Raw genomic sequence first — 9,877 nt, forward strand, 5'->3', positions numbered from 1 at the left:
GTTGCCAGGCGGCCATGTTGCCAGGCACCAGCCCAGGCGGTGTGAAGGTCTGGAGCGCCGTGAGATCTGCACTCGTCAGCTGGTACTCTGAGATAAAGAGGGATGGAGGGGGGAGAGAGAGAGACAGAGGGAGGGGGGGAGAGAGAGAGAGAGAGAGAGAGAGACAGAGAGAGGGAGGGAGGAAGGGAGAGAGAGAGAGAGAGAGAGAGAGAGAGAGAACAGAAGGGGAGGGGGATTGTTTTACATCATACAACTTTCTGGTGCATCAATATTAATCAGGGCTAATCCATATTAATGGAGACCTTTGAAGTGGAATCATTCCAGAAGCGCTCACACAATAAACAAAGTGAATATTCATGGCAGTTTGTGGTGTCACACTGCGAGGTTTTCAAGTTTTCCCTCCACGGCAGTAAAGCTCTTGATAACATAACACAGCGTTTACCCTTTACTTGTTTTGATGTTTTTATTTCCTTGATACAATACTATAATAATGCTTCGATATTGTGCCACTGTACAGAGAGTTACCGTTCACACAATCAGGGAGGGAAATTACCAGCAGAAGCCAGACGGATGCTGGTAAATTTTGGGCTTGTGTGTGTGGTAGATTTGGCTTTCTTAAAGGCAAAAGAAAACGACATTTCGATGGCGCCTCGCTTCCGTAATTCGCCGTATTTCCAGTTGAAACAGGATGTTGTGGGGGCGGGACAAAACGCGGCTAGGGATCTTTCAAAATTAGGCATGTTGAATCATACTACTGGTATGCCATGAAGCAGAGGCGGTGGAAGTACACAAATTCCCTACTCAAGTAAAAGTGCATACTCTTTTAAAAAATATACTCTGGTAGAAGTTGAAGTACCATTTCAAATCCTTTACTCAAGTCAAAGTATAAAAGTATGTGGACTTAAATTTACTTGAAGTATAAAAGTAAAAGTCGTTCTCTAAAAAAGTAATTTCTAATGTTCTAAACTGGTTTTCTGTTGAGCGTTCCTCTGAATCCCAGATGAGAAAGAGACAGCTGAATTCACTAACGTTGCTTCTCTCTTCTTTGTGTTGCTTCTCTCTTCTTCGTGTTGCTTCTCTCTCTCTCTCCCTTTCTCTAATTTTTGGTGTCACTTTGCTGAACAAGCAGCCAATCACATCTGGCTCTTGATCAGCTGCTTCCGGGATGGAAGCCGTCTGATGCTGAAAATACATTTTTCTTAGAACATCAGTTGATGATTTCCCAAAAGTAACGAGTCTGTTTTGAAAATGTAGTGAGTAGAAAGTACAGATTTTTCTTTTGAAATGTAGTGAGTAAAAGTAAAAAGTCTTCAGTGAAAAAAAAACTTGAGTAAAGTACAGATACTTGAAAATCTTACTTAAGTACAGTAATTAAGTATTTTTACTTTGTTAGATCCCACCTCTGCCATGAAGTAACCATTCAAAATAAAAATTACCATTACCAAAAAACCATTAAAACATATTCCAGGAAGTAAAAGTAATGGGATTTTTATATAATATATGAGAGAATGAAAGTTATGTGAATCCTGAGTCATTTATTGTTAAATAGGTGTATTTTAGGAGAATTAGCTTTCAAAGTGAAAAAGTCACTTGTCATCTGATTGTGACTTTAATCAGTTGTTATGGCAGGTAACTAACCAGAGTCATGTCTATTCTAAAAGGCATTTTGTCTGATAAAACAGTAAAAGTGGCTCTTTAATTTTTCACTAATCCCACTCTTAATTGTAATATTCCTTTGTGCTTAATCTACATTTTTGTCCTACCTACTCTAAGTTTAATAAACAATTGATCACCAAAAAAAAGAAAAAAAAAAGGTATAATGTCCTGTCTTTTGTTTCTGTGGCTTACCGGTGTTGTAGGCCGTCTGCATGCCGGAGAAGGGCGCTAGGAGACTGGGTGTTGCCACGGAGACCACGGGCGTAGTGAGCGACTGCGCCACCTGGGAGCCGCCTAACCGCTGGGCATTCTGGGAAGACAGAGGCAGACGGAGGAAGGAAGTTGAACATTGGGGACACTGGGAAGTGGAAGAGGTGGACTAGGTGAAGATTCAAGTGAAGCGGTTCACCAAAGTGCGGCCCGGGGACCACCAAGGGGTCCTTGAGAGGGTTCCAGGGGGTCCACAGCAAAAAGTGGAATAGTTTGATTTCACAATAATTTAATAATAATGTATAAAAATGACTACTGGAATCATAGGTTCCAGTCTCACCACTATAATCTCAATTTAAAACTAAATAAACAACAAAAACCTTCAAATGCAGGGGTGCAGGGGACAAAATCTTATCCGATGGGGGTCTGTGGCACTAATGTGATTCTATTTGGGGGTCTGGGACATGAAAATGTTTGGGAACCCCTGGTCTACTAATACAGTGGAATGATACAATTCTCACTGGTCTCAGTTTACTGCGTTGGTGTGAGTGAGTGCTGTGGCAAAATGTCCATGAACATCTTTTTAAGATTTACAGCCGAACGCTCTCTGTGTGTGTGTGTGTGTGTGTGTGTGTGTGTGTGTGTGTTGGGTTTGCGGATCCAGTGTTGTGGCTGACTGGCGTGAGAAAAGCTCAGTCTGGTTCCACAACTAATCGTGTCTTTTTCTCCTTATAAGGGCCGGGTGTAGGAGTCCACGGCACATGACTTCATCCATTTTCAACAGCAATAATGATAATGGCTAGCATGTGCTTTCCACTGTACAGCAGAGTGGATCCAGAGACCTTGTAGTGTGACTGAGAACAATTAAATTACATGATTACTATTGAGCTGTTTCACTATGATAAACGGCTCGTTCTGCCTCTAGTTGAATTTCAAACGAGGCAGCTGATCTCATCGCCCTTTTAACATGCAGTAGTTCTACCTCACTGCTCTGCAAAGGTGAAGTGCAGCAACAGTGACTTATGAAAATGAAAAAAAAAAAAAAATAGAGTTAACTTTGAACCCTCGGTTTTCCTGCCACTTTTGAGACAGAGGTGGTAGAAGTACACAAATTCCTTACTCAAGTAAAAGTGCAAATACGCACTAATCTAAAAATATAATCTGGTATAAAAAAAAGTATACTCTGGTAAATCCTTTACTCAAGTCAAAAGTATAAAAGTACATGGTCTTAAATTTACTTCAAGTATAAAAGTAAAAGTAGTCTAAACAAGGCATTTCAAATGTTTTACAGTTGATGATTTCCAGAGAGTTAACAAGTCTGTTTTGAAAATGGAGAAAGTAGAGTAGAAAGTACAGATTTTTCTTTTGAAATGTAGTGAGTACAAGAAAAAAGTCTTGAAAGAAGAAAAACTTGAGTAAAGTTTTACTCTGTTCCTTCCCACCTCTGCTTTTGAAGTTATTGCAATGTTGTTTCGGGGGACTAGATAAGGAAATACTTTAAAACAAAGCTCATTAAGTCTAAATATTCACAAATTTTTGACCAAATGAACAGTTCCAGCACTTTGCCTTCGCAGGACAGTGTAACTACATGTTTCCGCTCCGTTTTTTCCGTTCCCTCTGATAAAATCCAAACACCTCGGTCGTCTGCGAGGCGTTCCGACTTTTTCCTGTGACACCGTTAACATCGACGTGCAAGATGAAAAGCGCCTCGCATCTCAAGGTGGTGTTGGCACGGCAACGCTGTCGCCGGGGCCGGGCGCCCGTGTCGCGCGGCGTCACGGCGGAAGGTGTGATGAGAGGCTTTATTGAGAATCATGCTGACAGAAAGGCATGCATCAACAAGGCTTAAAGTGGCACAGGAGGAATGAGTGGGAATGAGGGTGTGTGTGTGTGTGTAGGGAGTGCTGTGGTGTGTGTGTGTGCATGTACATATGCGTACAGCGAGGTGTGTGTATTGAAAAGTGTGTGTGTGTGAATTAAGAGGATTGTCTATGCGTGTGCTGAGAAGTATGGGAGGTAGATGCACATTGAGAGAGGTGTGTGTATGTGTGTGTGTGTACATGTATGAGGTGACGTGGATGAACACATGTCGGCGTACATGTGTGTGTGTGTGTGTGTGTGTGCCAAGATGCCAATGGGATTGAAGGGGTCGGTGTCACATGATGCGACATGTCTCCATGCCTGCAGCGACCGGCCGCTCCTCGTTCTGCTCCTCACACCAGCTAACACCCGTGTGACACCAACCATGCACATGCTCAGTAGCATTCACAATGCATTCACGACAGAGCGGAGGAGCCACTTGGTTGCCCTGTTTCCCTTTCCTCTATTTGTATCACACCAGTTTCACTTCAGGCTGGGGGCTACTGTACCTGGTCCCATGCATTTTGTTGACACTGAAATTTACCACTCAATGTAAATGGCCAAATGGCGTGTAAGTGCAGCTTGAAATAAAAAAAAAATAAAAAAATGTGTTGCAGCTTTGACTTTTTTGAAATGTTTAAAGTCACAAAGAAACAGCATTTCTATGGCGTCTTGATTCCGTAATTTGACATCGGTTCAGAAAAAGTTAAAAAAAAATCCTCTGCTCATAATCTTGAGCTATCAGAAAATTTCTGATTCTTCAAAATCAGTAAATACAAACCACCAAGACTCAACCTGGTGGAAAAGGAAAAAGGATTTTCAGGGGTGAAGACCCAAAAATGTCTGGGGATTGTTCTGTATTGGTATTATGAAGTAACCACTAAAACCACTGAAAATATACTAGTTTCCAGGAAGTAATGGGCTTTTGATATAAAAAGTTGATATAAATTTGTTTGGCATTTATTGTTAAATAGGTGCACTTGATACACATGATATGGAGAACTAGCAAAGTGAAGAAGTCATTTTAATTTCACTGTGAGTTGAAAATATGATTACATGCGATCTGAACTAGGGATGGGCATGAGTACTGCTTTGTAAAAAAAACATATGTATATAATAAATATAAACGTAATAGGCTAATAGGCTAATTGAAGCCTGGTTGTTCAATGAATGAATTTCAAATTGCACTTGTTTTCCATTGTTGGCCAATTTACATAAATGTAAAAGCATAATAAGGGTGAGTATAATAAGTATATAGATATTCTTACAGGCCTATAGCCTATGAAATTAACTGTTTAGCGTTAGCCAAACTTTGGTTCCGCTTTTTCGCTTGGGTGTTAATTTCGGACCATATTCTTACGGTTAGTTTTTTTTTTTTTTTTGCGAGTACTCGAGTACTCTATAATAATTTAATGCGAGTACTCGAATATTAAAAATTACTTAAAATGCCCATCCCTAATCTGAACCCACCTGATGGGAGGAAAAAAGTTACTGGAAAACACTAAATGATGGTCTGCTGGTATTTAACTGCCCAGAGGTTGATGAGGGTTTGATTCCCACTGGGGGGCCACTCACTCTAAGATGCTTTGGGTAAAAAGTGTCCACCAAATGGCATGGATTTTGTGGTAAATTTCAAGATGTGAGAGGAACCCTGTACAACCCAGCCCGTGGTGAACTCTGCACGGTCCAAATTTTTCCCAAGAACCGGGGCAACCGTGTGATCCGCGCTCCGTGGCGACGCACTAAGTTTTCACCGTGTGCTCTGACGCTAACGCCGCCGCCGCCGCCGCCTCTATTCTAGTCACAGCACTGCTGCCAGTGAGTCAGCCCAGGTGGGATGCGTTTGGCGACGGTGTCACACACACTCATGCCCGGTGAAATCACACAGAGTTCGACACCACATCCATGAGGCTAGAAGTCTAGAAGTCTATTCACCTCACTCACCAACTCCAGCTCTTCCTCTGTCTGCACGGCGGGAGGGGGGGGGTAAGGGGGTGAGGGGGGAGGGGGTAGAAAACAGGACCGTTACGTTTCTACACCAACTAACTGAGGTCAAAAATTTATATAAAACAAATGGCAAAGAAATGAGTCTAGAGTCTGGTCAAGAAGCATATTTTAAGAAGTGTATTTTTTAAGATAGTAGCATAATCGACTCTTTGACCGGACAATTCTTATATTTCATATATTTCACTGCAGGTCGATGGCTGACTTAACAAAAATGATTGGATCCAGATGCTGGATTTGCACGGTAGCGGAGAGGACCGTTATATTTCTACACCATCTTGCTGTGGTCAAAATATGAATAAAATAAAAACCCTCAAAATGCGTCTCGGATTTCTCTGTAAATATGGTGACTTCTAGAACAACTTTTTTGCACTTCTTTGATATAAATATTGATTGCAAATCTCTGCATATTTATGTATTTTACTGTTGCACTGCTGCAGGTTTTTTTTATTGACTTCTGGCTGTAGAGCAAATCACCTTTAAATTACCTTTTATTTGGAGGCAGACTTTGCCTATAATGTGAAATATAATGTAGATTTGATTTACATGTAACTGGATATTTTGTGTCATGACCAAGATAAATCTCCTGTGCTGTTTCTGGTCATAATATAGCACAAATACACAGGAGGACATGACAGTATGACGGGGATGCAGTAGGAGCAAAGTACTGATATTACTGAGTAAAGGATGGCTTTTATATAATAAACAACAGGAGAAAACAACAAACAACAACATCGCTAACAAGCTCCCTGGTTACCACAAGAGTTGGCATGGCAATCGATACAGCATGACTGGAACGCATCTTTGACCAATCAGATTGCTTGAACGGCACCACTTGTTGTATAAACCATATAGTGCTGAAGTGGATTAATCAATTAGTGATTTATGAAGTGAAACCACCAACATTTGCTGGTTGCAGCTTCACAAACACTAAGATTTGCTGCTTTTCGCGGTTTCATATCATTGTAAAATGAATCCCTTGGGAGTTTTTATTGGCTGCTGGTCAGACTGAGTAAGTTTTAAGAATCACTTTGGGTTCTGGTAACTTGTGATGGGCATTTGTCATTATTTGTAACATTTTATAATCTAAATATCTATTCGATAAAACACAAAAATAATCTAAAGATTGATCGATAATGAAAACAATCGATAGCTGCAGCCCTAAAGCCATACATTTTGAGCAGGCATTAATCAGAGACAAGCTTTTATGTGTCAAAACATGAAGGTGGGAACAGATATTTTGACCCACCAAACTGCTCGGCTGAAATCACCCGCTGTATAAAGTACTGTAATGAACGTTCACTGATGCAAAATAAGCCTAGTTGGGCCCACAGCAAGAACATGTTTGAACACCGAGAAGGAGCGGCTCATGTCCCGCGGCCCCGTCCTCTGTGAGATTTGACCCTGCGTTTGTCCCCCCGGGGCTGCCGTAGCTGTAGTTCTCACCAGCTGCATGAGGCTCTTGCCGCTCTGCGAGGTGATGACCCTCAGGTCCGGCTTGCGGCTGTTGACCATCTGAGGGCTGGGCGGAGGCGGAGACTGGCCGGGACTACTTTCCCCAGGCTGTTGCCGTTGGCGACGGAGAGGAGGCCCGGGGAGGCCCTGGCACTGATGTAGCCGTTCGCTGGAGAGAGAGAGAGGGAGAGAGAGAGGGAGAGAGAGGGAGAGAGAGAGAGAGAAGGTTTAGATAAGGAGGGAGGGATGAAGGAGGGTGTGTGTATGTGTGGGTGTGTTTGTGTTTGTGTGTGGTGTGTGTGCGCACACATGTCTGCCCAATGTGTGCGTCTCCCCAGTGTGTGTGTGTGTCTGTGTGTGTCAATGTGTGTGTGTCTGCGTAGGTGTTTATATGTCACTGTGTGTGTTTGTGCGTGTGTTAATGTGTTTCAGTGTGTCTGAGTGTGTGTTTTCCCGTGTGTGTGTGTGTGTGTGTGTGATGTCTGCATATCTGTGTGTGCCTCTGTGTGTGTGTTTGTGCATGTCTACCTATGTATGTGTGTGTGTGTGGGACCCTTGTTGTGTGTATGTGACTGTGTACATGTGCCTCTCTGTGTTAGGTTTTACCTGTGTGCTTCTGACCGTGTGTGTGTGCATGACTGCCTCTCTGTGTGTGTGTGTGTGTATGTCTTCCTCTGTGTGTGTGTGTGTGTGTGTGTGTGTGTGTGTGTGTGTGCTTCCCATGGCTCCTGCAGCAGAAACAGTGTTTTGTGTTGTGTTCTGGTGTTGTTGCAGCTCTCGCACATCAGACCCGCCTCACGCTCTCTCACACCTCGTTTCCACTCTCTCTCTCTCTCTCTCTCTCTCTCTCTCTCTCTCTCTGCGTCTTTCATTCTGCGTGTCACGCCGTTTCAGTCGGCTCGCTGAAAACAAACCGCGCTCATCCCCGGGACTCGCTTTCTCGCTTTCTTTCTTTCTTTCTTTCTTTCTTTCTCACGGCTGCTTTCAGGCGGCGTTGGGTTGCGTCTCTTGAACGCACCCTCCTCTGAAACAACAACAACACCGCTGACGACAAATGACATTCCACGACTGCAATGCTGCAACGCATGAGTTACGCTGTGAGAAACAATAACAATAGCGTGCATGTTTCACGTTGGTCACGAAATGATACCTGTGTGTGTGTGTGTGTGTGTGGGGGGGGGGGGTGTGGGGGGTGTGGGAGGGGGGCGGCCGGGTGTCATGACAACAACATTCCAGCAGACAGCAGCCTGTCCATGCTGAGGTTAAAAGCAGCGCTTGACTCAAAGACAGTCTCACTCACTGTGTGTCTAAAGGGGAACAGCAGGGACTTTCCCAGCCCTGGCACACACACACACACACACACACACACACACACACACACACACAGAGGGGCTGTATTCCCTAAGGATAGGGAAAGAGAGAGAGAGAGAGAGAGAGAGAGAGAGAGAGAGAGAGAGAGAGAGAGAGTGTGTGTGTGTGTGTGAGATAGCAGATAGCAGTTCTCCATGACGCTGCCTCCAGACGACAGCGGCATGTGACTCTGCTTCATCTCACTCACACACACTCTATGGAGGGACAGACACACACACACACACACACACACACACACACACACACACACACACACACATACACACACTGGCATGTAAAAATACCATGTGCATGAAGTATGACACCCCCCCCCTCCCCCCATCCACTCCCCCAATCCTTGTGAGGAATATAAAAACATGTTATGCTCACATGTAAATAATGACTGAAGTGCCTCTTCCCACCCACATACAAACTAAACACAACAACAACAACAACAAAAACAACAACAACCAAATACTTCCTCTGATATCAGCTCAGTGAGGCAGGGGAGAGAGGGAAGGAGGAAAGAGCGGAGGGGAGGGAGGGAGGAAGAAAAAGGACAGAAAGGGAGAGGAAGAGGAGGCGAGGAGGGAGAGGAGATAGGGAGTAAGAGGAGGTGGGGAAGGAGGGTGGAAGGAAGAGGAGGAAGACGGAAGGAAGAGTGAAGAAGATCGAGGGTGTAGGGACAGAGAGAGGAGGTAAGGAAGGAGAGGAAACGAGGGAGAAGGGGAGGTAGATAAGGTAAGGAAGAGAGAACAGAGAGAGGGGAAGCAGAGAGGGGAGAGGGGGGAAGTAGAGAGGGAGAGGAGTCAGGGAAGGAGGGAAAGGAGGTGATGAGGGAGAGAGAGGAGGTAGCAAGGAAAGGAGAGGAGAGAAGGAGAAGAGAGGCAAGGAGAGAGGGATGAGGAGCAGAAGGAGGAAGAGAGAGAAGTAGGAAGTGAGTTAGGGAGAGAGGGACAGGAGGAAGACGGGGTGAGAAGGGAGGGAGAAGATAGATAGAGGGGGAGAGCGGAGGGAGAAGAGGGGAGGAGGCGGGGAGGGAGAAGACAGGAGGGAAGTGGAAAGAGAGGGGAGAGGAGGCAGGTAGGGAGGGAAGGAGAGAGGAGGTAGGGAGGGAGGGAAGGAGAAGGGAGGTAGGGAGAAAGAGAGAGGAGGTAGGTAGAGAGGGAAGGAGAGAGGAAGGAGGGAGGGAGACAGAGAGGAAGTAGGTAGAGAGGGAAGGAGAGAGGAGGTAGGGAGGGAGGGAAGGAGAAAGGAGGCAGGGAGGGAGAGAGAGAGGAAGTAGGTAGAGAGGGAAGGAGAGAGGAGGGAGGGAGAGAGGAGGTAGGGAAAGAGAGAGGAG

General features: G+C 44.6%; 1 protein-coding gene across 1 annotated transcript; it reads right to left on the minus strand.

Annotated features, from left to right (window-relative positions):
* Positions 1–4: 4 nt before the first annotated feature.
* On the minus strand, positions 5–7,354 carry LOC139640281 (myocyte-specific enhancer factor 2D homolog; the record flags this gene model as incomplete). The annotated part of the gene is made up of 3 exons (XM_071514466.1): positions 5–87; positions 1,849–1,966; positions 7,177–7,354. Coding segments are annotated over 3 exons (379 nt in total), but the record flags the coding sequence as incomplete, so codon positions are not given.
* Positions 7,355–9,877: the final 2,523 nt, after the last annotated feature.

Source organism: Centroberyx affinis, unplaced genomic scaffold (assembly GCF_046629955.1).
Source record: "Centroberyx affinis isolate AG114_WGS23_722 - 3 ecotype Tasmania unplaced genomic scaffold, CSIRO-AGI_Caff_v1 ptg008895l_1, whole genome shotgun sequence".
Lineage (NCBI taxonomy): Eukaryota > Metazoa > Chordata > Actinopteri > Beryciformes > Berycidae > Centroberyx > Centroberyx affinis.